This window comes from Dromaius novaehollandiae, chromosome 1, assembly GCF_036370855.1.
Source record: "Dromaius novaehollandiae isolate bDroNov1 chromosome 1, bDroNov1.hap1, whole genome shotgun sequence".
NCBI classification, from domain to species: Eukaryota; Metazoa; Chordata; class Aves; order Casuariiformes; family Dromaiidae; genus Dromaius; species Dromaius novaehollandiae.
Genome location: NC_088098.1, coordinates 190,148,393 through 190,176,267, shown reverse-complemented (window position 1 = coordinate 190,176,267; position 27,875 = coordinate 190,148,393). Strand labels below are relative to the sequence as shown.

At 39.8% G+C, this 27,875-nt stretch overlaps 1 protein-coding gene across 7 annotated transcripts; it reads right to left on the bottom strand.

The window, feature by feature from the left end:
* Positions 1-1,929: 1,929 nt before the first annotated feature.
* On the bottom strand, positions 1,930-27,874 carry MRPS31 (mitochondrial ribosomal protein S31). Of its 7 annotated transcripts, none has more exons than XM_064504899.1 (10): positions 27,736-27,874; positions 26,863-27,026; positions 25,695-25,811; positions 24,337-24,870; positions 20,602-20,892; positions 19,767-19,925; positions 13,696-13,842; positions 10,994-11,067; positions 7,547-7,690; positions 1,930-2,289 (listed from the first exon to the last, which is right to left on the bottom strand). In XM_064504899.1, the coding sequence occupies exons 4-10, from the start codon at positions 24,390-24,392 to the stop codon at positions 2,078-2,080; spliced, it is 1,083 nt and encodes a 360-aa protein (XP_064360969.1). In that variant the 5' UTR covers positions 24,393-24,870; positions 25,695-25,811; positions 26,863-27,026; positions 27,736-27,874; the 3' UTR covers positions 1,930-2,077. The 7 variants fall into 7 exon arrangements, with proteins under 7 accessions (XP_064360969.1, XP_064360971.1, XP_025964182.1 ...); XM_064504901.1 differs by lacking the exon at positions 25,695-25,811 and having other exon boundaries at positions 24,337-24,528; positions 24,719-24,870; XM_026108397.2 differs by lacking the exon at positions 25,695-25,811 and having other exon boundaries at positions 24,719-24,870.
* Between the last annotated feature and the right edge of the window lies 1 nt (position 27,875).

Here is a 27,875-nt window from a genome sequence, read left to right as displayed (position 1 = left end):
TTCAAATCCAGTTGCCTAGTATTAACTCTCAAATCTATATTTAAGCACTTAAGTAGGAATTACCACAGCTTTTCAAAAATTCTAAGCACCAAGAGCTCTTGTTAAGAGCTCATCACAGCACTGACCTTCTAATGAATCAGTTCAAACACTAATATTCACCTCACTCCCAGGAGCTGTTAAATTCAGTACTTTCATACACAGCTAAAGCATCTGAACCTCTCTGAATATGAACAGAACTCGTCAAAGTGTCCTGTCTTTCATACCAAAACACAGGCTAGATGCAAAGAAAAACACAGAGGGGCTATTTCTAAAAGCCTATGGTGAACTCAAAGTCATTGTGTCTTGGTTTAGAAAAAGATTTGAAATACAACAGTATGCTGGCTTTATGGGGGTCTCTGAGATGTTCCCATCATCATCAGTTTGGCGGAAATTTGGGAAGAATGATAGTTATGAAATAAAATATGTCTGGGAATTGAACTGAAAATTGAAACTATCCTTGTACTAAATGGAGATACTATAATTCTCGCTTTCTCCATTTCCAAAGGCAGAAAGCCTCTGAAAATTTCTGTCAACTTGAACCTTGCTCTTCTTACCACTAGAAATTAAAAAGCTGCTTTCCTCCCCTGTATCCCATGGCTTATGCTTTGCTAAACAGGCAAACTTCTGTCTGCAACAATATTCTAACTCAGAGAAAAAGGCCAACTTTTTATTTTGCTTTGTTGTAATTATCATATACGAATTAAATTTTAATCAGAAAGCCATTGTCTTACCTCCATTCCATGACTTCCTGCATCATTAGGAAGAAATGTGAGAAAAGGGCATATTTAGAGGGCTAATAGCTGCTAAAGTGGTTGGAGTAAATCACAGAGAACAAACAAGAATACAGTACATGAGGCCAGGATAGCTCTGGGAAGTTAGGAAGCCTGATGTAGTCCAGGATAATTCTGAAAGAAAGTTTAAGAAAATAAAATGCACTGTAGTTGCTCAATAGGTTTGGAGGGCCATACGCATTTTATCAAAATAAGGATCATCTGAAGTTACTTCAACATCAGAGCACTAGGTACAAAACAGCAGCGGCATAATGCACCAGCAATGAGTAGACCATAACTCTCTTTCCAGCAATATGAACTTCTCTTTCTAGCCCTGCAGAGGCAGGAGATAAGGCCTCAGCTCCAGACCCTGCAGTAATCATAAAACTGCTTTTTCTAACCAAACAGAACTAAGGGATCACAGGAGACAATCAGGACCCTTTTTAAATAACAAACACTGGAAACTGATCGGAAGTTGGTCAAAAGCCTCAGAATGGATGGACAGACAGCCGGACAGACCTCCACTTTTCATGTTATTTTAACTAGCTTACCAGCATTATACTGTGCACACATCTGAGGAACACAAGAGCTTCCTTTTCATTGAGTAGATGAACTACAAAGGCCCTCAGTTCAAATGACCTGGTCTTTACCTATAATGTTAAAATAAACCTAGGATGGTTATTGAAAGGAGACGGTATTCAAATTAATATATACTACTGTATTTAATGAATTAGCAAAATGAAATACTATCTCAGCAACAGTCTTTAAAAAATTAGCTAAAGTAGTGCTGTATCAGTAGTTTTTAAAAGTGAAAGCATTAAAAATCTTAAAGAAAGGGAAAGATGAACAAACCTGTCAGGAACTGTGCCAGTAAGCATTAGTCCCAGTGAAATAGCATGACATACACCAAACATGAAAGAAACAGGAAGTGAAATCGGACTTAATAAGTATTTTAGATGGTCAAAGATTAGTGTCAAGTTTAACTGACAATGATTTTAATATACAAACTAAATTTTTAGATGCACAATCTGCAAGATCTACAACTTTCAGTCCCTTCTTTTGTTGTTAAAAAGTATCTATATACATGGATAAACACATACAAACACACAAAAGAAAGCACGACATTTCAAGCATTTTAATATTTTTAAAAAAACACATCAATTTTCAGGTCACATGCTTACTATGCATTGATAGCATTTCCTTTTAGTAAGAAGTCATCAATTTTGATTTAATAAATTCTTCGTTTCAAGGTTAGGCTTTTCGAAGTCTCAAATCTCTTGAAGAAGTTCCTCCTTTTCCTCAAAATACTTCTGAAACCACTCAATATGCTCGATCTTCTGTTTAACAGTTAGGTACGGGTTTTTAGAAAGCCCACAGATCACAAGCTCCATGAAGTGGCGAATAGGTCCTTGCCTGGGGAAGTCCTCTAGATGTTTCTCCAGAAAAATATGTTCATGAAATTCAGCATCATCCTCCATCCCTAAAAGAATACAAAACAACAAAGTCATTATCATTATGTAACAGCGAACTTAACAGAACAACACAAAAAAGGATATAGCTTGCAGATAAACCTGTAGTTAGTAAAATCATTCTGTGCCTTTTAATTCTTTTACACAGTTAAGCAAACCAAACAGGAGTAGAAGAAACTACTATAGTTTCAAGAAACACAAATATCTCCCTCCGCACAGAAAATTTCAGTACATATCATACTCATGTCTGCCAGGTCATTTCAATTTTGTGTTCCCCTTTGTAAGATCATACAGTATTTCCATCAACTTTCTGTCTGGAAACCCTACCAAATGCTGATGCCAAAATCCATCTTCTTGTTCGTTCAACACAAGAAAACTTTGACTCATCATAAGTACATTTTAAATTGTCAATGCTTTCTTAATAAATTCTTTAAGAAAATACTATTGCATAATTCTGCAGAGCTTTAAAGAACCCAAGCTAATATAGAATGAACAAAGCTACCTCCTAACACATATAATATTGCACAGCTACTAAACGCTTGCATCTTCATTGCAGCTCATAGTTTTAACATCCTATGGCTATCCAATGGGATATAAGAAATTGTTTTTCAAACAGTTTTTGAATCCATAAGTGTATGATGATGTAAAAACGCTGTCACATCAACTGCTTCTTGTCAGTGGAGACTAACACAAAAAGTACTGCATACAAAAGCATTCAGTTCCACAGGAACATGGGACAAGGGATTATTATGGATCTTTCATGAAACAGCTTCAATCACATGGTAATTTTCTGTTCTCTGTCCTGTGGATTTCATTTGCTGTTGTTCATATCACGATGCTGGCATTCAAAAGACACTACTTGGAACACAAAATCTTACATATGCAAAAAGAAGGGCTGCTTTAGCAGTTTGCAGTTCTGAGATTAAAAAAAAAAATCAAGACAAACTGGGATTTGCAATTGACAGAAGGGTTGAGTTTTTTTTAAATTAGAGGTATCTGAAAATTCCTAGATGACCACAGTCTGTTATAGATTTGCAGACAACATCTGCAACTTGAGATGAAAATAACTTTCTTCATTATTAGAGAAAAAAAATATTGCATATGAATATTTCCAGAGTATAAAAAATGGTAATTCTATGCCACAGATGTGAGCATACTTTTTTTTAAATACTAACTAGGATAGGATATGTTATTTGCCAACATTAAAACAGCAATATTAAACACGAGATAATGAAGCCTTCTCAGTCCTAAGCTTCCTGCTATGTTAGAGCTTCTTCAAATTCAGATACACACCACTGGGATGCAAAGTCTCTCACAACTTGTATGTCCTGTTCACCAAGTTAGCATTATTTCTTTCTGGTTTGAAGCTTTAGGCAGTGCAATGCCTGAGGAGCTGGGAAATGCATCTATTTTTCCCCATAACTGCAGCACCTGAGACATGTGCAGTATCTGTCAATGCCAGCTATACACCACTTTTATCTCCCTGTCCTAGAATAAGAAAGCAGATCTTTCCTTCTTCCAGAAGCTCTCTTCTTTTTCCTTTGTGCGTTTTTTTTCCCCCTTAACACCGGTCATGTCAGCTTCAAGAGGTTTATTTCTATTGTGCTTGGAAATATACATTCACTTAAAGCAACACAGAAATCTTTTTTTATCGTGACACCAAAGTCCCACATTGCCTTTCCCTGGCAAGAGAAGGCAGAATCTCATTGTAGCAGGACACTGGTGGCTGCTTTCACAAGTAACATCCTTTCCAAATTTCTGTTGGTCATGAAAATCGAAAAACTGACCAACCCACTACTGAAAGAATCTGAATAATGCTGCCAGTAAAAGTTGTCCTTTGGATAGTCATCTTTTGGGGAGAGAAGGGCTGCAGGAGAGATAATGTCTAATTAGTAATTTTTCCAGTTCTCATTTGTAACCCAAAAGAAATTAAACAGGCTATAGAAAAAGCAGTAGAGACAACCAAACAATTTGATGTTTATAGTCTCACACAAAATTCAGGTCAGAAGCAACTATTACATCATCTATTTTAATCTCCCATTTGTCAAAGACATGATATATGGTTTGGGAATGAAGTGTTGAGTCCAAACATTTCAGTTAGACCACATATTTCAGTCCTCAAAAAAGTGAAGTGTGCATCACAAAAAGAGACCACAATTGCCCCAAGCATCAGAGGCTGAGACCTCTGGTGGGAACTGATTAGATGAGATATGTTCACATGATTTCCCCCACCCCCAACAAGTCATACCTCATGCTGCAGGGGAAGAGCAAGCCTGTGCCTCCCCCTCTCTTGCACTGTCCTCAGAAATCTAATTTGAAAAAAAACACCACCAACAAAAAAACACCAAACAACAAAAAACCCTTTCCCACTACGATATGAAATCTGACAATTGGTAGGATCCTCAGCACATAAGCAAGACAGGCATCTAAAGCAGAAGACATTCTTTATCAACCTCAAAGCATGAAGTCACCCTCTGTCAATATCCTATTTCCAATACCCTATGTACTACAAAACAGAAATTTTGAGGAATTTCTCTAGATACCACATTAACCTCCTCAAGAGATGACCAACCTTGCCTTAAGGATGATGGGAGGGTAAGGTACATCTCAAATGTGCATGTCTGTACTTACAAGGAGTCTTGCTGACAAGCTCATACTCAATAAAGAGAACCAAGCATTCTTAGAATGAGATAAATTGCGGTCTTACAGTAGGTGCCTAGAATAAATTTAAAATTAGTAAAACAACCCCCACCTAAAATGACTGTGTAATGTTTGCTGCTTCCCTTGGTAAACTGACCCAATGCTTCTTTGCTGGGAAAGAGCATCTCACCGTAACAGCCAGAACAGGACGTGGTGGACTTCTACCTAGAGAAGCTACCAGAGGCAATTGTAGACATTAAATTTCTGAGACTTCCATTAAACCTGTGAGAAGTGATCTTCTGCCACAACAGCCTTTGACACACTAGAAGCATTTGCTCTTCAGAATGAGGTGCTAAAGCAAAGGAGCAGCAATAACATGTAGTGTCCTTTCTAAGCACCATGTTCTTCAGGATCTGAGTCATCATTGTGTAAATGCACAGAAATCATTTTAGAAAGAGATAAAAATCTGTTTTTTCCCCACCCTTTTGGCACAGCAAAAGCTTGGAGTAGAGCTAGAGCTACTAGAAGTACAGAGGATGAGCAGAGAGATGCACAAGTGAGGATGATGCTACAAAAGCTACACTAATGGTTTGCTAATCTGGTAAAAAAATTAATTGGGCGCATGGGAGACGGGGAGGGATGCCTAATAGTGTCCTCAGCTGCATAAGAGAAGGGAAAGAACATGCAGGCAGGTGCAAAGCCCAGGGCAGCGGGGAGGACTGCTCCTGGCCATTACAGCAAGCCAATATTTAAGTCTAGCCACATCTTCAGACACTCACATGAGGGCCAGAAGTTTTAAAAATCATGACCTTGACCCAATGTCTCAAAGCACAGTGCCTCAGTAAAGCACTCTAATGAGAACACTGGAGATGCTCTGAAGCCAAGAAAAGTAGTTACAAGCTTTCCTCTGTCTTTTTTGTTTCACTTAAGACTTTAAAGGCTGTCGTAATGCTAAAAGTTGAATATACATGCTTCCCCAGGAGAAAATCTAATTACACATACGTTTTTATGGCTACATGTTTGTGGTATAACAGAACAATCACTTATTTCTTGATGCACAAAAAGCTGGATTAATGTCTTGCTATTGAGGGAGATGACAGTACAAAAATGTAAAATTAACAGGGGAAGGGGCACCGTTCTTTTGCAAAGCTACTGAAATTATGGTGTGTTGAATTCACTGTAGCAAGATTCTCAGGCTTGACACTGTACTTTGACATACCTGATCTGATTAACAACCTGTAACAGAGCTGGCAGTTTGATAGGATGAAATTTATTGACTTGATATTTCAACCTGAGAGCTGATAAATTTTGGAACACTCCACTGGAACTTTCCACATGACCAATCTTTGTAGATAAATCAATAAAGATTCTTGTTTAACTATATGTAAAGACTCTTTGTCTACTTGCCATCCCATCCCAGACAGCAGGGTTCCAGCCGTGTTGCTACAACAGAAGAACCATTGGCCACCAAAGACGCCCAGTCCACTTACTGCCCCAGACAGCAGGGTTTCAGCCACATTACAACAAAACCACTGGCCGCAGTGGTTTTAAGCTTGCAAAAACATGACTAGAATATACTTGGATTTCTGCATGATAGAACAGATCAGTCCTGAGTAGTGAATAATTTCTATGAAGAAACTGCCAAAATAGGATGAGAATAAACATTAAGAAACAATGAACCGCATCATGCAATTTGCAACTCAGTGTACGACAGATTTTCAAAGACTCCTAGCTTCAGATACTAACCTGTTTCGCGTTCAGTGGCTGAATCATTCTAAAGTAGTTGTTTGATGTCTTTAAAATCTTTAAAAAAAGAACAACAAAAAAAAAAACCCACACACACAGCCAAACTCTCCCTGAAGCTGTAAAGTCCCCGTTCCTAAAGCGTTCACTTGCTTTCTGTGGTTCTTCTTCCCATTCTTAACACTCTCTCTCTCTGCTGGCTGAACTTCACACAGAACTTTCTCTTTTTTATGGAAAACAAAGCAAATACAATGCACAAAGATGTCTAGTTAAGATAGATGCCCAGAGTGAGTGAATATTGTGACTGTTTTTTCTTATGAAATAGACAGAACAAAGGAAGCAAATGACTGTTTAACACTCAGCCAGTGCAGATATGGAACTGGTCAGCCAGTGCAGATATGGAACTGGCAGATAGTTGATTAGGATCCTGCTAGCCACTTTGTCTCAGAACCACGCCAAAGAACAGAATAAGTGCTATAAAACATGCACGGTGATTTTAAGATTCTCCTTCCTCTGCTAGAAGCTTCTTTTAAAGAAGTTTCATAGTAAGAGGAATTATGTAACAGACTTGAATGGTCTCTTGGGTGCTAAAATTATCAGGGCAAAGAGAGCAAGAAGGAGTGAAAAGAGAGCAAGTCCTCCCGTTTTTGGCAGCAGCCAGCCCTCAGACCAGCCCAAACACCTGCAGGACTTCACCTGAAGAGTGCCAGAATGAGTTTATCTGAAGCACCTCTGATCTGGGACAGCTGGAGAGTTATGTTTGTTTACTATCAAATGCACGATCTGTAGCTGAAATACTATGTTAAAGTCATCAAGGATCATAATATATTCTAATTCTCAAAAATGTAAATATAGACAGATAGTAAGAGTTAACAGTACACATACCAGCTTCATTGTCAATTGGGAATTCCCATAGTATTCCTTCTTTTGTCCACTGGATCATTTCCTCAAAACCATTTCGGGGAGGCTGCTCAGTTACTGCCGCAATCTCCTTCGCAAATTCCACATCCCAAATTGTTGGTGAAGATTCTAAGTAAGAAATTTTTTTTGAAGATCTGACATGCCAAAGATTTCTCACTGGCTAAAACAACATATATCCTTTAACATTAATCGTTACAAAGACTAGTACTTTCAATTGTGCAAGTTTTTCTAGATGTCAGCATCATCTTTCTCAACACGCTGTTGAAATGCAAGTCTTAAATTCTCAAGTGTCTGGTGAAAATGTATTCTGAACTGCTAGAGGACAGTTTACTTTTAAACCTTTTTTTCCCAGAGCAGGAATTTAATTATTCACAAGTATTTTCTTCTTTTTGTCTTCCACAAATCATGCACATGACAAACTCTGAACTTGATTGCTGCACTCTTTGCTACAAGAGCCTTGCTTACCCCAGGAGTTTTCAGATACTTTCACACCTATACACTCATTCAGGGAGACAAGTCTTTATCTACAAATGATAGTAATTCTTTACCCAGCCTGGTAAGTGTCCCAAATTTTGTCCCTTGGGCTCGAGAAATCCTGAATCTCCTATTTCTCTCTCAATGTCAGACAGTCCCCTAGGGATGCCTCCTTCCTGATGGAATTAAAGGAAATTTTAATTAAGGAATCTTAATTAACATTAAGAAAGAACTTTTTTCTCGAAGTGTACTCATATAGTAACACAGTTATACTTAAGGAGCTCCTGCCCCTCCACCCCAGAGGAACTGCTCACGAGCCCACCCTGAACTCTACCACTGAAGTAAAGGCAACAAGCTGGAACCACAAGATAGGGAGGAACTGCTGGGAGTGCCTTAGGCCAGTGCATGAAACAGCACCCCAAGTCCAGCTTCCCTTTGTATTCTTGTCTCATGTCGTTATCAGTTCATCCTGAACTCCTTGGAACAGAGATTTTGGTCTGAATTCGAATGTTGCAGTCCATTTTAAGTGAATCAGGGCTAATAGCTATTATTCTACTACCCTAAAGTTTAAGTATTTGAAATTAAGAAGTGATTATACTTTTGGCTTAGTGGCCTAGAACTCAACCAGAAAAAAAAATAAAATCTTTTCCCTCCTTTTAAGAAAAAACAAAATCAGAAGCAAACAGAAATTCTGCATGCTGAAAATCATTTTAATTTTTTGTGTCAAATGAGAAAGTACTCTTTGAAATTATTCTTACTTAGCAAAGAAATTACCAGAATTGCATTTCTCAGCTACCTACTTTGATTTGAGGGCTGGAGGCAGGAATAAAAACATAAATAATAAATAAAGGACAAGGGAAACATACCAGAATTGAATTATTGTCCACATCTTAATGTTTATCTTCTAAAAATTTGTTACTAATGAATCTGCTAATACAAGACTGCAGAAACTTAAATTTTCAAGCTTGGAGTAGAGGTAATAAAAATTGTACTTTCACCTCTACAAAACAGGAAACAATAAATGATATTTCATGTTGAGCTATGAAAAAATATTGCTGGACACCAATGTATTTTGCAGTTAACATTTAGGTTTTCAAAATAAATATTCAATACACAATGTAGAACTTGCTTTTCTGTCATGTCTAAACAACAGTTTAACTCATGATCTCCACTAATATGAGCCAAGAAGAAAGTGAGAGCAGATGAATCAAAGTATCAAGTATCATGCTGGTATTTCCTGAGATTAGGGCAAAAAAATTGTTTTGTTATCGGGCTTAGTCTGTAAGTCTTGTAATAAGGTTTCTGGCTTAGAATCTACTATAGATTTCCTCAAAGCTAACAGAAATCAGACATAACAATGCCACATAAAAAGCTGAAAGAAACTTATTTCTTGATATCTAATTACAAATCCAATAAAGTCTACTTGCTCTCTCACACTTTTTACAAAACTGGAATGTGCAAAAATTGAATACTAAATTTTATATTTAATATGATTACTATGTGTTACTGCATCTACATGTGTTCATGCAAAAGGTTGCTTATGAAATATTACAAATTCTCAACATTTTACTTGAGCATATTTGATTCAAATCAAGCTGCAGTTACTTGAATGAGACTTTTGGCAAGATAGCTAAAAGAATGCTATATCATTCACCCCATATTTATATAAAAAATGGACAGATATTACAGAAATCTGTAGTCTTAAAAAGCAGCAAACTTAATCCCATTCTAGTAAGTAGCCTTTACAGTCCACTGCAGACGTAGCTGCATTCAGACAGCACACAGCTGCTTGATAATACTCAAATAGCACTGTCTGACATTTTACTAAAGAAATTAAGTACACCATTAATTTCTCCCTGCCGTTTCAAGTGTAAAAAAGAAGAAAATTAGTCAGCTAGAAGCTGGCAAAAACTAACAATCCTACTCTTAGGAACAAATAAATACTATTTTCTAAGACACCAGAGAGGATTTCTCTACTATTTCTTTTACAGGTGCTAGCTTTACAGGTAGCTCTAAGTCTGGAGTAATGTCTTTTTCCAAAGGGCCTCAGCATACTTTGGAAAAATCAGTGTGTTAAAGATTAGTGCTAATAATGTACACTATCTCATTATTCAGAAAAGTGAGGTAGGGACTTCTTTAAATGCATTACCCACATTCACACACCCTTAGTCAAACCCACAGTCCCGCACTAAATCTTAAGTCATGCTTCGATGCCAGTCTTCATGTTTGAAAGCTATCCCCCTTACGTGGGAATTAAGGCTGTCGCTGCAGAGCCGTGCAGTTCAGTGAATACAAAGGTGGGTCATAGCCAGTTTTTTGTTGTTGCTGTTGTTGTTTATCTTATATGAATTCTGCTGTGTATTTGAAGCTTGTATATGTGAGGAGAGCAATTAGCTACAGTGGGTAAAGCAAGGCATTGGTTGTCAGCCTCTAAAGGATCTTCCAGCTACCTCTATAACACTAAATTAAAGAAGGTCAGAAAGAAACCAAGTATGTAATTTAGTTTGGGTCCACACTGCTTAAGCCTAGCCACCTCTGGAGCACACTTGTTTCCCTGGGATTATAGCTTTGCCTTTCTTTGCAGTAACACAAATGCAACAAGTTTGCAACTTGAACAAATACCTCATGGGAACCAACACACATTCTCCAGACTGTTTTAATAAGTACCAAAGACACACCAGTCTTAGTGACAAAAAGCTAGTTTTACCCTTCAAGTGCAGTAACAGATTGTTCTGATTAGCTCAGAAAACATTAATCCTTGTCACTGCATGGAAGTACTGCTTACTAAGAAGCAGAGTTACTTTTTTTTTTTTTAAATGGGTCTGAAAGTAGTAAGTTAAGAGGCCATGGGTCTCCTTCATAATAATGAATCCCCTGATACTCTTAAAATTCAGAACTTGTCTTCATTGGATTTTTCATTACTGAATTTCCACTAACCTGTTTTCAGTGCCTTTTCTGTATCTGGAGAAGTCTTAGTGAAAATATTAAGTCTTCTTCCTACTTTGAGACTCCTATAAACAAAAAAGAAAAATGATATTTGGTATTGCACAACACTTCAGAACTTTGCCAGATAAAAAATTTAACAGCACAAAATATTCTCATGAAACTAATAGAATTGGGGGGGGGGGGGGGGGGGGAAGTGAGACAGTGACTCTTACTAAATCCTCAGGCTTTTAAGCAGAGAAAGTATTTATGGTTGAATTATTACTCTGTAACACAACTTCCATAAACATTCCTATGTGAAAGAATGAGCATAAATCAATGTAATATTTGCAGCCATTTTTCACCGAAGTAGTTAGGAATCTGAGTGAAGTTAAACAGTATCAAACCCCAGTACTTAAGCAATTTTACGAAGTTGCAACTAGAAAGTGAATTTGGAGATTTTGTTTTTCTGTATTGCACAATTCAGGAAGAAAGGGGCAACAGCTAAATCAAACAATTCCTGCTTTATTACATAAATAGCCTTTCTGGAAGATTACACCACCATCTTTTCTTCTCTGCCATACAACAAACAGTCAAAGCATAGCTGTATGATATATTTAAATACCATCACCCCAGTGCTCTTCTCAATATAACAATATTTTATTCTGACCATCTATTTTTAAACTTATTTACAAGCAGCAGGAACCTACACTGGAAAAAAAAATCCAACAGCAGATTAACAACTAATCCAAATAAATTTTCATATTAAAAAAAATGAAGAAAAAAAGCAATGCCTTTACTGTAAAACAAACTATTGTTTTAACTATATAACCTTTATTGGTTTTGTGGGTTTCCACTGGAATTCTAATAGATCCTACTTTTTATTATTACATATTCACTACTACCCTAGCAACACTTGCCTTTCCTGACCTTAAATTTCACCTCTCTGCTTTTTCTGCAGATTTCTGATGGCCAGAACCACTACTGCAAAATCTGCTCTTGTCCTATTACTTTTTACTGATGTAACTATCTTGGATCCATTTCAGCACAGAGCAATCTAATTACACAGTCTTAAAAGAATGTTGATTTGGGATTACATTTTCCTATCTGTGTGTCTAACTCTCTATAACATTGGCTGAAGATACAAGCCTGACTTGGAAGAACATTTATTTTAAAAATGACTAGCTCAAATTACTATAAAGCAACATCATCCATTTCATTGAAATCTACCAACCCTATTTAAACATGTTTAAATATTTTTCCTAGCTGTTTCTTTGCATATCATCAATAGATAAACACAAGGCTCCAGGAGGAAACTTAAGACTGAAACTGGAGACAGCTTCTTCACTGAAGAGATTTAAAAAATTCTTTAAGGCACCGCTCCTAAAGTGACATACCAAGTTCAGCTTCATCACACAAGGAAGGTGAGATAGCTCCTCACACTTCATAAATTATTTAATAAATGTTCGCACAGTGAAATTTGCTTTACCTTACACTATTTTAATAAATAAAAATATTTATGGCTTATTATTTATAAAATAATATAGATGGTATAAGCAAATAATAGTTCAAGTAGTTCAAGAAAAAGTAAGTTACTCAGAAATATTTCAGCAAGCATGTCAAGTTCTTCTAATGACCAACTATGTTCACTTCTTTGGGGCTTTTGCATGATTTACATGGCTTAAGGATGCACAGATTTGTTCCATATGGAAAATTACAACTCTCTTTATGATATATGGAAATAGGTGTCTCAGCCAAAGAGGGCAGAATACTGCACATCTACTCGCCTGTAACTTTATGCCTACTTTTTCTTAGTTATCCAAATTCTGTTTTCAGCATTATCCACCTAGACATCAATGATCACCTCAATTTCTAACCCCTAATCCCAAGTAAAGTCATGTATAAGTAATTTGTAAAGAAGTTAATCTTACTGAAAATGGAATTGCTGGAGAAATAATAAATTGAGAAGCTATGTAATCATGTGGCTGCCATGGGAAATCAAAAGAATGCAGACACGAAAGCATAGCTTATAAGACTAAAAATATTAAGAGCACTAACTTAATTCACTAAGAAATATACTGGCCACAAAAAACAGTAGCAAGTCATTTTTAATGAGTACACTGAAATCACCATGTAAATTATGAAGTTCATTTTATAGACAATTAGAACGTCACAGGCAATATAGAAATCAGTTATAGAATGACTTATTAGGTGCAACATGAGGGTTACAAAACACCCTTTAAAAGTCTCTTATAAAAAAACCCAGCAGAATAGATAAAATATTTCTGAACATAGAACATTTATCAAAGTTTTCCATAAGGTGACAGTAAGTCTTCAAAACCTCCATCTAAAAAAAAAAAGTTACCAAAGTGATATAAAATTACATTTTGCATAAGCATGAATAACTTAAAGTAGTTAAAAAAAAAAAAAAAAAAAAGAAACAAGATTACATTTCAGGACAGAGCATTTTTAATTATCTAAGATTTACTGTCAAAAAGTGCAAGTTATTTGATTAGCTGGTTAACACTAATGTGTTCTCACACAAATTAATTTCAATGTTGACAGCATTTTTCACAAAAAATGCTTTAAAATTTTTCTTTAACCTTTAAAGTATTATGGTATCATGAATATTTATGACTAAATTTAAAATGTTATCCATTAGTAATTTTTTGCATACTCCTTCTCTGGGAAGTGGGAGGCAACACAACAGAAAATACCTTCTGGAATCAGAAGACTGAGGTGAGAGTCTTTCAGGCTTGATTCTTTTACCATCCTCTTCTAGCTCCAAAGAAATGAGATTGGATATCCTCACACCTCTCTGAGCTGGGGACTCTCTCTTAATTGTCATGTCTGAAATAACGTTGCTGAAATCAAAAACGTGAAGATAAAAACTCAACAAAAACAACGAGGCAGGAAGTTTTGTCATGTGCATTAATAAGGCAAACTATTCTCATCTGATTTTGTAAGCCTATAAAACAGAACTAGACATTCCTCACACAACATATCCATTTTTAAAGTCATCAGATATGCAAGTCTGACCTTTTAAGCAAACCCAGTTGTTACATTCTACATATATAAATGAAAAGCGCTATTTTGACCTATTAAACTTACAACAAATTCTCTGAAATAATCTAGTTACCAACTAAAAGAAAACTACCATTTCACATATCTGTATACTTATATTCAGAGACTACATTAGGTATGTTTTGCTTAAGTAAATGAGGAACTTCTCCGGATACAAGGCATTTGCTGGAATAAGGATTAAAAATAACCAATTTTTGGACAGGAACCAACTCCACTCAGGGAGCGGTGGTGGAGCTGGCCTTCACGCATCAGCTGACATGGGTCAATCACGCCACCCTAGTAAGTAGGTCACCTTTCCTGATCTCCTGCAATCTGCTGCATTGCACAATTACATCACAGCATCAACAGACCACATCTTCCCTCATAATTCTGAAGTCAAAATCATACATGAAGACCAAATGCTCTGGTCTTTACCAATGTAGTCTGCAGCTCATTCAGAGTATAAAGGCCAAAACATAAAACCTCTCTGCCTCAGCCAATTAGCCCCCTTAATTTGTATGTCCACCAGCTGGCAAGGACCAAGCTGGTTATTCTTCTTTGTATCTACCCTCTTCTCCCAGCTGCTACCGGGTCAAATAAGTATTACAAGATAATGCAGCCATCCAAAATTGCAGTGCTCAAGTTCTACGATATAAAGATGGTCTCAAAAATAAAAATAGGCCAACTCAAAAGCATTCCATATCCATTTTATAAAAGTCTGAATAAAATTCAAACTACGTTTTTGGTAGTTTAAGTCAAAAGAGACTTTATTACCAATAAATACTTCTTGAAATGTGTAAAAGCTAATCACCAAAGCAACACAGTAGGACTTTCTCTTCAGTCTTAGATGTGGTTCTGAATGGCAGAACAAGAATACCATAGCTCTTCAAGCATCTACTCTGAACAAAAAGACATCTGAAAATAAGTTTTGAATGTAAACTTTTTAACCTTAAAGAAAAAATAACCTCAGGTTTACTTGCATCTCTCTCACGCTAGAAGTTATTTTATGAAGTGACTACTGGCATTAGCGAGCTGCTGTCGGGCCAGAAACTTGACACATTTCTGAGGGTTGGGCTAACATAATTCTTTAGGTCACAGTCACACACTGCCCAGCCCAACTGCTCGACTTGGCAGCAGCTCTCAGGTTGGAGCACTGCTGTGCTACAAGGGCTCAGGCTTCCTCTGAGAAGCTCTCCTCACTACAAAATTTAGTTTATTTGTGGCTTAGCACAGCAGGTCAAACTTCCTTCTGGATAGACTGCACTACCAAGCTATTAGCACATGCAGTCAATAGTACCATATTTCTCATGGAAATGTCCTAATGTCACCACATCGTTGGTAAATGAACATTAATGGCAGGAATGTTCATCACTCCATTATTAAGTGTCTTCTACATTAAATAAAAACAAAACTACAGAGATATTCGTATTGCCTTCTACGATGGAGTACGAGTTTGTCATCTGACGTTTTTCAACTCCAGTGTATCTACAGTGGTCAGATATTACATGATATTATCTCATGTCCCAACATAAGATTAAAAAAGTTTCTAGATATTTACGCCTTCCAGAGCTGGAGAGAGGTAGAGCTTTTATACCAAACAGATCCTCCCTCTTTCCTAAATACCAACCAATAATTATATTACTAAAAACAAAGACATGGGGAGTTTAGGTCTACTTTAGCCTTAAGCTCTGAATTACATTTCTTCTTATTCACCCAAAACAAAAGCTGAAATTCCAACTTGCAGTGCCATTGGTTTTATTTTAGTATACTGCTGTTGTAATTTCCATTGAGTGAAACTTCATCCCACACTGAGAAAAATAAATTCCTGTATCATTAATATTTTCCCCTCCTACTGAACATGCTGTCCTCGCAACTGCTACAAAACAAGCTGATGGGAGCAGACTGTGTACAACAGTGACCCCTGGCAGTCACACCATGTTACTGAAAAAAATAATACAAATCAAAAGATCCTGACAACGTATCATTTATTTCATACCTTCATAAATCTCAATAGCAGTGTCGCAATTTGTTGCAGCTGAGCGTTATATTAAATGATTCTAATGCTTTGCAGATATCTCATTTTTAAATCGATTTTCAAGTTTTCAATAAAGGATGAATATATATTGGCTTTTTCAATATATCAGTAGAACGTTTGTAAAACCTTCATGAAGAAAATGAAAAGCTTAACAGCCCATATTCCCTTGTTGTCAAATAAAAATAAGCACAAAATAGTCACGCTTGAATAAAAAAGATTACTTTCTAATATATTAAAAGCATTTCAGTCCCTTGTATAGGTTGACATATTCTAGAGGATAATGTCATGCCCCTGAGGGCTGCTTTTTATGAACTTTTTTTTTCCCTTACACTGAACAGAAAGGTGATAGCACCCAATTCATCTCAGAGTCTAACTGTGAAATGCTACCATTAACTAGCTCATCAGTCCCAAAAACCATCAGGAGTTGTTGGTCTTCCTAGAGAACTCCTTCACTGGTAGTTTCAAAACGTTCACCTAACTATTTAGGAAGAAAACAAAACTTTTCAATATACAATAAAAATTAACATATGTTACCAGGTGGAAATAAACTAGCTCACAACGCCCCCTTAGACTGAGGAAGAACTTGCCAATTCAAAGCACAACAAACCAGCTATGATATTCCTAGACAACCAACAAGGCTATGTACATGAGGAAAATGTGTCTTTCTAACCACAGAGATCCATCCACAAGCATGTTATAGTATTTTATAATAGCACATCTGAAGCCATCTAGCAACTGTACAGAGCCACACAACATGTGGACTTAAGCTTTTTCATTTCTTGAGAATTCAAACTTTCTTTTAAAGGAAAAAAGCCTTTCTGCTTACACTACAATTTCCTTAGGCACCTTCTTTCTGCCGTGGCAGTAGTGCTTCAGGAGGAGCGCAATGGCTGGTGACGAGAGAGAACCCTTGTTGCCAGTGGGCAACCACATTTGCAAAAGAGTGCATACACTGTAAGGCATAGGGGCAGATGCACGTGAGGTTTGGCGCTGCACATACTAGTTTACTCAGTATTAGTATGACCCCAACATCCTACCAGGAATTGAAGTAGGTTCCAATCACATTTAAGTTGGTCATCCACAGCCTACACCATTTCTAAGACATTTGTCTACTCTGCTCTTTTAAAAAACCCAGTGACAGACAGGGCATAACCTCAGTGGTAATTAATAGTAGAGTTTAATGAACAAATTATTTATACAAAATATTTCCTTATTTATTTTTCTTAATTTAAGAAGCATCTCCTAGCTTTTTTGTAACTGTCAGATCCCTTTCTTTAAAGTTATTCATTTCAGCTCCAAAAGCCCATGGAGATAAACATCTCTGTTAAGTTCCTGGGTTCTTTCATATTCAGACTGAGAGGAGATGATGAAAACTGAGCATACACATGCCCTTTGGAGATGCTTGTGTATATTACCTAAAACCATATGATCTTCTCTCCCTTCCTTCTTAAATAGCACAGACTTCGCACATCTGGAGAGAACTTCACTTAGCTGTCCACAACAACCATCAGCTCTCTTGGCAGAGAATCATGAATTCAGGCTAAAAGGGAAGCTTGCACAGTTTCTCCCTTTTCCCTTCACAACCTCTGAAGAACATGTATTTTGTTCAACAAAGTTATCATTCATCAGGCGTTGTGCTTCCCTATTACTCCATCTATTTGTAACCATCTGTCACATTCTTCTTTAGTTTTCACTCACTTGAAAGGCAGATGTCAGCAGCAAACTAGTTTGTTGGCTACTCCATTTGCAGTTCACTAATAGATACACAAAGCACAAACAAATTCTTTACTAATCTCCATAGCAACTTACAAATAATAATAAATGGACCAAGCTTAAATCCTGCTTTGGGACAAATTCATTTTCACAGAATAAATTAAAACTTCACAATTAAAATTTCGCACTGCAAATGGGCATAAATAAAGGTTGCACATTCCTATTTTGCTGAAGATAATGATTTTGTTTAGTTCAACATTTCATCTGGATGTAATGATTTGTTATCTGAGTAGCTATCTTAATACTAGCTAAAAAGAGAGAACAAAAAGTCTGTCTTTAGCTATCATCCAAAAGAAGGAGCAGTACGTGCAACTGTTAGTTTCCAAACAAATGTTTCTCATCTGTTTGAAAGCCGCACTGGAAACGGAATTAAGCCAAGCGATGAGTTTCTCGGGTTGACTGGAAATTTTTGAAAGGAAGGGTGGGGCTTTAGAGTTGCTCTACTTCAGTTCAGCGAAGCTGTCATGAAAATTCATCGGTCCAGACAGAACGTCTGAAGTGTCTACAAGTGCATCCATTGTGTGACAATTTGGGAAGCTGGAAAGAAAACCCTCTGTTACTCTGCTATCCCATCCAAGAAAACAACGATCCTGGGCAGTAAAAAAATCCCTTTTTGCAAAAGCATTTTAGAATAAGAATGCTAAAATTAAAGGAGCTGGGTATAACCAAATCAAAGATATCCCCATCGGCGCAGTCAGCAGGATGATGGCTAGTGACCTCAAAGCTACCTGCTTACAGAGGCACAGAGTGGAGGAATTCCCCAAGTTCTCACCTGAATGGGTTCACAATCATTGGTATGATTGGGAGGGATGTGGAAAGGCAAATAGACTTAGCTAGGGGTAAGAGTAAGGATGGCCAAAATAAAGGCGTAATTCTAAAAATGCTGGGGGCTTGTTTGGAGGCAGCTACCCTCCAAAATGAACTGCAGGCCCAAAAACAGCGATGTCTGCTACTGCAGATAGAAAACGATTGCACCAAAGAACAATTGAAGATTGAACAAGATAAAAGGAGGGCAGTAGAAGAGAAGTTTCAGGTGATGCTGTCTAAAACTTTTGACCCTGTCAATATACACCGCGTGCTCACCAACCCAGACACTTGGGATGGGGACATCTGGTTTGATCCAGATAATGATCAAACACCCCTGCCTCCCGCTGCGGAGAATGGGGAAGGAGATACAGAAGATGATCTGTTGATAAAAAGGATAGCCCCTATAGTAAAACGTGTAATCACCATGGGACCCCAAGGAGGCAACTGGTGGGAGTCTACTCATACCACCCCATTTGACCCCTTGCAGCTAGCAAGTCTCCAGGAAAAATTCTGTCAGAAACCTGGAGAATTGCAGACAGAGTGGGTAATAAGAATAAACAAACTGGTGAAGCCAGAAACGGGCATGAGGTCAGCAAAAAAGGTACCTTGTCCCCAACATGGCAAGAGATCAGCAAAAAAGGTACATTTCCACACCAAATATTGTGTGACCGTGAGTCAAACTCTGTGCCTATAAGTAGCACTGCAGCCTAGAGCCCACTGAGCTCTCTGTATGGCAGCGGGCTGCTCGGCGGTGAATCTCCCCTTGAGTTGGGATGCCTCTCAAGGTTACTCTTTGGCAGTTAAGAAAACCCCTGACAAGAAACTGTTGGAGTGGTAAGAAACCGAGACTCAGGCAGTAACAAATGTGCAGTAAGATTTGCTTGCTATGACTACACTGTACAACCATCTTCAATAAATCTGTCTGCAATAAACCTAGAGTTAATAATATAATATACACCCCCATGACAACATTACACATAAATTCCAAGGATAACTTGCCGAAATGTATCTCTTAAGGCCTTTTTCCAAAAGAAAAGCCAGTCACCTTCAAGACGAAAATACAAAATTAGAAGCTTGAGCATTATTGACAATAACATTCAATTTACAGACCGTATGTTAATAGTCCCCCCCTTCTTCTGTTTATCTGTAGTTTCTTCATGCCTTCTTAGTTGCGCAAGTAAATCGGATTCTGTCTGTTCCTTGTTGAGTGGTAAAGAAGATGCGACTGCAGAAGCAGCCTCCACTAGTTCTCGATTTAAAGGCTTGCCTCTGTAAGAGACAAAAAATATGAAAACATGAAGGAAAAAAAGCCTTAATGTATTTAATTTGTCATTTTCACACTGTCATTTTATGCTTTAACAACTCAGAAAAAACAGTTCCATGTTATCCCAGCGATCAGAGGAAGCCCACATTTGTCCCACTAATCATCAACTGCTAAATGACCCTGACAAGCTGTTGTTGTCAAACCTGTGAAAACAAGAGCCCTACCCCACCAAGTACTCTATCGGAAATGAAGCTGAGATGACCACAGGCAGCACAGACCTGCAATGTTATAAACCTGAAATAACACAGATTGTGGAGGAGAGCCACCCACAAGACTCGACAATCATGATGCCACCCTTACAAAACATTTTTTCCTTTCTTATCAATTGTATTACATTTCATTTGAACAATATTTTCTCCTTCCCATCAAAATAACTTTCCATGGGCAGGTGCTAATGTTACCTTTCTAGAGTCTCACTGTAAAAAAAAAAAAAGCAGCATATCATAGAAAGCACACAACATCCTCTGTCTAGATTCTCCCCAATGACTGACTGCAGTGCACACTTGTACACCAAATTCTCTTACAATATTTGCTTCTGTACTTGGTAACTTGTCCTAGATAATGACAAAAACAATTTGAAAAAGAGGAAAACAAATAGGAAGTGTGGTTGCTATGCTTTACCGCTGGATGTCTTTTGTAGCTTTTGGAAAGGTACTACTTTTACTGTCCAGGCCTTCCAGCTCGTTCATAGCTTGCTTTTTCGTCTCATGTGTTTTTAATTGCCGGAATTTCTTCTTGGAGCTCACTTCTACTTTCATGTTTCCAATAATGTTTAACAACTTCTGCTTTGGTGTTTCTGCTGAATCCTCCTGACTCTTCGATGCCATTTTGGTGGTGCTGTCTGTAGAAGCAGTTGATCCATCTTCCTTAGTGGACAGGACAGTACTAGTGCTAAAGAGTTTCTGTATTTTGCTAGATAATACAGAAGGGTTTTTTTTTTTAAAAAAAGAAAAAGAAAAGAAAAGAAAAGAAAGAGGGAGAAAGAGAGAAAAAAGCAGAAGTTACAAATAGGCTCCAAGGCTGAATTTTGTAAGCTTACAAAAAAGTTTACAAACGCATTAGTTACAATTGTCTAGGCCTACTTATGTACAAACAGAATTAGGTACTCAAACAAGTACTTTTTGTTCTTTGGGAAGGGCTAAGGGCAATATTTACAACTCTTGGCTATTTATGGTTTCTTCATCACAAAATCATGTAAGCAACTTTATTTCCTCCACAAATAAACTGTGCTTAAACCATGAACTGAAACAAAACTTAACAAGTAACCCCACATTAGGTAGCAGACTGAGAATTTGAAATCCCTACATTTTACCACAGCTGTTGGCTTTATTCTGAACTACAGACTGTGACCTTGTAACCATGTGAATTTGAATGCGTCATCTGTACTTTTGTAAACCTAGATTTCAGGTGTGTTCAAAAAACCCCAAACTACTGGCACCTGATACTTAAATTCACTAGCACTACAGAAAACTCACTGAAACACTTAAAACTAAGCACCAAAGAAACCACTCCTCACCCCCTTCAAAAAAAGATTTGGCAACAACCAGACTGTACAAGCACATTTCAGTTCCACATTGTTTACTCTGGTCGTAACGTGATGTTTCGGACACTACTAAGGAAACGATCATTTGCATTCCCTGTGCCCTGCAAGAAACCAGCCAAGCATTTGTGCAGCCATACAAGGGAATGGATCCTGCTGCAAAATAACCCAGAAACAAACAGAACAATTATTTTGGTTATTTTTCCATCTGCAACACCTCCTTCACCTACTTTACCACATCACCGCAAAGAAGTTCATACTGGCATAGTATAGGCAAGGATATGGTGCCAAGGATGGGAGAGGACTGCTTAAGATATTGTTGAAGTACAGGTGCAATTGCCTTCTCTGGAAAAGCTACCACAAAATTCAAACAGTTCTCATCAACGTTTTAAAATGAAATGTTTGAATCTTTCAATTCAAAGCTACTTTTTGTTTTATGAGCATCTTGAAGTTACTAAAAGAAATAAAAACCTGCAATGGAGTACTTATTTTGCAATGGAATATTTCATTTCAACAGATCTGAAGTGATTTTGACATTTCCTTCTTTCTCTCACACACACACCCCCTCACACACACCCCTATCTATCTTTGGCCAATAAACAAACAAAAATTTGCTATTATCTGCAAGCACCACATTATTACTTCAGTCATTCTGCACTTAATAAATTGTCAGCATTAAGCCCTAATTTCAAAGGAAAGGCAATGAGAAAATTTAAGCAAAACCTCAGAACCACACTACTGAGAACATGGTAGGAATTCTGCTGGTTTACACAGAGTTGTTCTCCGTAGGTCTGCTCCAAACACATGTTTTTCATTAGTTCATGTTGCATGTTCTCTAAAACTATTTAATCCATTCAGAAATCTCTGCTTAGAGAAGTAGAATCAAAACAGACAGGAATAATACAAGCCTTGAACATTTAAAGCCAGGAGTATAGTGCAGTTTGCATTACTGTGTTGCACCAGCCATCAGGTTTTTCTTCTGCTTGGACAAGCCCCATCTGACCTTCAGAAGCACACACAGTTACACAGGGAGTTAACCTGCTTTATACATTAGGCTATCATGTTATCATAGTTTGTCCAAAAAATCTGAGGAGCTTTGAAATAAGAAATACGCATCTGACTTTTTATTAAAAGAAGTTAAATGTTTTCAATAAAAAGAAAAACAGACTTCTGAGCAGTATTTGTACCCATTGCTTTGGGCACATACCTCTGCCAACAGGCAGCACTGCTCTGCTTTCTCCCCCTCCTCCCTGTATGCAAGGCTTGAAGTTTTTGTCAACTCACACAGGTGTATTACTCCCAAAACAAAACCACAAAAAGAAATTGGGGACAAAAAGAGCAAAATGAGGAATGCAACCCAGACAGCCCTCTCTGCTTCATAACACTTTCTTAATGGCTTCTACCCACTGGTGTTAGTAGTGCACAGCCCTGTTCCCCGGCGGCGCAGCTGGAGCATCAGCCTACTCGGGGCCTGGGCAAGCTTAGCAGCTCGGCAGAAATGAGGGCGAATGTGAGTTTTCCACCTGCAAACGGCTCCCCAGGACGAGGGAGGGAGAAGCCTACGGTGGTCACGGAGGACCGTAACGTGACCGCTAGCGGCAGCTCGGGGGCCGCCCCCACGGGACGAGCTCTTCCCGGACAAGACAAGACAAGACGAAACAAAACCATACCCCCAAAAGCCCCGTTTTCGGGCGCGCCCACGGGAGCGCTACCGTAAACACCGCCCTGCGGCGCACCACCAATCCGCGCGCGCCCTCGGGGAGACCATGTATTTACGGGAGGCGGGCCCTGGGCTCTCGCCCTCCCGCCCCCGGTACCTGCGAGGCCGCCGCTCCTGCCGCACCGCGTCCGCCGCCTGCCGGCCCCTCGGCGGCCCCGTGAGGAGCCGGGCGGCGAGGCGGCCGCCCCACGCAGCGACGCGACTCCACATCGTCCCGCCCGCGCAGGTGGTCCGTTCCTCTCCGCGTCCCCCCGACCGGCGCCGCCGCGCGCATGCGCTGCCGGCTGGAAACGGGAGCCGCACCGAGCGTTCCGCGGCCGAGCGTTCCCCCCCTCTCCCTCCCCTCCCGCGGGGAGCAGGCGGGGAAACTCCCCGCCGTCTTCACCCAAAAAGTAGGCGAACAGGCCGGAGCACAGGCAGGGCGAAGGGTGATGCACAGCAGCGTAGCTACTGTGCCGCCCTTGCATCTAAGTTTCAAAAAATTGCAAATGTCCAAACTGCAGCCAAGCCTTTCTTTCTCCTGCAAATTTTCACGCAGCGCCAGGACTCAACTACCGGCCCGTAAGTCACATCTTAAGACGCTGGCCCTTGCGAAGCATTTAATTGCTAAAGGCACTCAAAACTTTCAGGCAAGCAGCAGCGCTAAGCATCCTGCAAGACAGGATACTTGCAGTAGTTTCTGATTGGGACCACATAGCACTTATCTCTTTTGGGGGAGGAAAAAAAAATGTGTGTTTATTAAATTCATGTGTTGAGTCAGATGGCTCTCATCACTTCTATCCTTGAATAGAGTCATTAAATCGGCCCTGCTTTAGAGGCACAGAGCTTACCACGATGAGAGGCTGGCCCACCAATGCCAGTTTCCTAACAGTAAGGACTTGCTGCTTTCACTGACAATAGACTGAAATTCCCAGTAGAGTCTTTTATTAGACACTACACATGAGGACAAATCAAAAAAGATACCATGTGGTCCTGCACTGCTATGGTATCTGATGACCACAGTCAGGACAGATGATCTGATATTTCAGAGAGTAAGTCGTTCTAAGGTATTTGAAAGTAACTTCCTTCACAGCCACGTTATCCAAGAGCGTCTCACCTTCCTCTCAGACTTGCAGCGCTGACAACGGTTAGACGTGGGGCCGCCGTCTCCATCCAGTATGGCACTTTTGCTGTGTGGTGGCTCCCACAGTGCTGCTCTGGCACCTAACTCCTGTTTCGTGCCTTGCTTCTTACAGCTTTTGGGGGGGACCTGGGTACCCATGGAGGGCTGTGGAGCCCCTTTCTGCACCTGGGTAAATGGCCACACTTTTATTTCAGTGCTGACCTCCCACCTGGGTGGCCAACCTGAGCCACACTGCCCGGGGGGAGCAGAAAGCACAAGCGAGCAAGCGAAGGGAAGAAAAAAAAGGTAACTTCAGGCCCTTGTGTCCCCTGGATGGGTGGCTGCTGTAACTAGAAGCAGCCGTTCTAATTCATACCGGTGGCCGCTTTGGCTCGTGGAACAATCTGGAGTCCTAATGGGGTACAGGCATTAATGATGGTGTTTCTCTCCTCCGTGCTATGTGCAGGCTGCGTCACAGCTGCAGACGCTCCAGTTTTTCTTCCTGGAGTCACCGGCTCTCTTTCCCTCCTAGGGATAACAAATTACTCTTTCAGAAAAAGCTGGGTTGTGTAATTGATAGTTTCCTATCAATCTTACATTAAAAATCCAGGTCCTGACAACCTTCTTTTTCCAAACAAAATCTGTCCACCACTAGAGAGTAACTGGTCTTACATTGCATCACAAATAGCAAAGAGATGAAATCCAATGGTGTCCCAATCTCTCCCCCAGCAGAGGAGCCATGGTGGCTCTGGGGTGTCCAGCCCAGGGACCGACATATCCGATGGATCTGCCTTGAGGCCCTTGGCTGTTGCTGAGGAAAATGGCATCCTGCCATGAGGATGACCCTGATCAGGACCCCTGATCTGGCTGAAAAGGATCACGGGAGCTTCAGATGCACCAAAAATGGGAAGAAAACATTAGGTCTGGCTCACATTAGACTGAAACTAAGAAGAAAAAAGCAAAACTGTCATGTACAGGAAACTCCTGTTGTTGGCCTTTGGAAGAACTGATGTCCATCCTCCTCTGCAATGAGGATTTCCCTAAGGATGAAGAAAGGCCAGGTGGCTTTCAGGGAGCCCTTGCCACTGCAGCTGGTTTGCTTGTGGTTGACTGGCAGTGGTGGGCCCAGGAGATAGGCTTGGCCTGGTGGGGCCCTGGATGGAAAGGAACGCACTTAGCAAGGAAACGTCTTCCCCTGCTGAGTCAGACAAGCCTCCCTGGCATCCCCCTCCCAGCTTTTCATCTCCCAGGAGTTACCCATCCCTCCTGCACTAAAATGCTCTGCTCAAGGCGGGATGGTCCCTCTCGAACCACACAATGGGCCACCACTTTCCAAAGCCAAATATCCGTACCCCAGACGGTCCTCGCAGCCAGACCTCTTCCGTCCCAGAAAACACCTCCACGGTAGTGCAAGGCACCTGGAAGCCAAGCTCTCTGCACACCTATGGCACTTCTGTCCAGCCTGACCCCTGTGAGGGCAGCTGAAGTTAAGCTCCAAACAGATTTCCCACCAGGTCCCAGCAAGTTACCTCTCTGTCAGCACCATGCAAAGTGGCAAAAATACCATCTGGCTCAGCAGAAACGGATGCAGGTAGCACAAATAGCCACATGGTGGCAATATGCTCATTGTGGTATTGCATTTCAGCGCTACAACACCTCCCAGGCTACTCTCCTTTATTCTGTACTAGTTAGTAGTCACTTGGTACATCTTTTGTACAGACCCAGGCAATTGCAGGTCAGGCCTGCGGGTCTGCACAAAGAATTTGATTCTGGACAATTATGCTAAAACACTCAAGGCATCATGTCCTATCTGACCAATGGCAACTGCAGGCAACATGCAGTTTAATTATGTATTAGTCAAAAAGCTTCTCTGCATTGGGGTTAGATATTTTTCACCGACTAGATCTTCCAACAGCGCTGCAGTCCTACTAAAAAAGGAAATCAATACACGACTCAAAATACTTTGTGACTAAACAGTAATCGCTTAAATATTTCTGATCATTTCAGAGGTACAATTAGCTCGCTGGCACTAAAGGTTGTTGCAGACTCAGCAGTGTATTTCTAAATTAAAGCAATAAAATCATTTATAAGTTGACTTATTTTTTATAGAACTGTTTATAATATAATCTGTTCTTCATTAACAATTGCTGTATTTTGAAGAATAGCCTCAAATCATTTAAAAGGAAGGTTGTCAAGAAAATAATCACATACAGAAAAATCACCCACATCTAAGGCCTACAACTTATTGTGAAAACTGATGGGACAAAAGCATGTATTTTACTTTCTGGGATTCGTAATGCTTTTTCCTTGGTTTGAGCTTTGCGGTCAGTTTTACCTGGGGGAAAACACCAGGGATCTAAGCTAAAATAGGTAGGTGTGTGTGTCGTGATACACATGAGCACACGTGCAGCTCTGCAGGGATCGCAGGTGTACGGCACTTCCCAGAAACGCTACGTGCTCTTGCAGAATACTTGGAGTATCACTGATGATTGATCCGTGTTGTAACTACTGCTAATTTACCTGTCCACAGGTTGTACAGCGTCCTACAGGGATTTCAGCTGCAGGTTGCTTCTGAAGGGTCTGGAAGCGTTTCAATTAACTCCCAATCGAAAGAAAAAAAATCGACGTGTGGAGCTTCGCACAATTTGAGTGGAGTGGAGTGATATTACCTGTCTCCCCAAAAGCTAGGAGTACAAACGTATTTACATTTACTAGGAGCACAAACGTATTTACATTTACATATTGACTCAGCTGATCAGAAGTCCCTTGCTAAACTGCAATAAATTGCCTATGATAGTCTGTCCACGTGGAAGGGTGGCAAAGGGTGTTCATAGAGGTATATAGGTACCGGTAAAGCTGCAGGCTTTGGCAGACGTCAGGAGAGGAACACCTCTTACTTTGTCCCTCCACAACAAGTTGTCTGTTTAACCCAAACAAAAAGGCACACAAGTCCCCCTTTTATTCTAGTCAGTACCACAGAGAGCAGATATATTTTATCTCCGGGTGGAGAGCTTTAGGCTGATGTATCTTTATCCCTGCGACATAAGAGAGCTCCAAACCCGTACAGCGTAGTCCTCCAAGAGATACATGAAATTCAGCAGGATTTTTAATTATCATTTTAGGGAAGCGGGGAAAGGCTTTGGTTGAGGGGAGCGTTATTCGGGCGTACAGTACAAAAACCGGCCACGAGTTAACTTCCCTTCTCCTGTGTTGCTTGAAAGTGTCAGAAACCGCTATTAGGAGGCAAAAAAAAACCCTGCTCTGCTCCCACCGTGGCTGCGAGCCCCCGGTGAGCACATAATTCCTACGGAAATGTTTCTATTAAAAAAAAAGATATTTTCATTCTAATTCATGAATTCAGCTAAATCCCGCCCAGTAAATAAGCAAACCTACCAGCCAGAGTTTGGAGGGAAGAAAGAAGAGGCTGCGACAGAGCCATGTGCAACCCGACCCAGGCAGCAGCAGCCCGGGCCCGCCCGGCACCGCCTCTCGGGCGGCCCCGCAGGCCGCCGCCGCCGCCGCCGCCGCCGCCG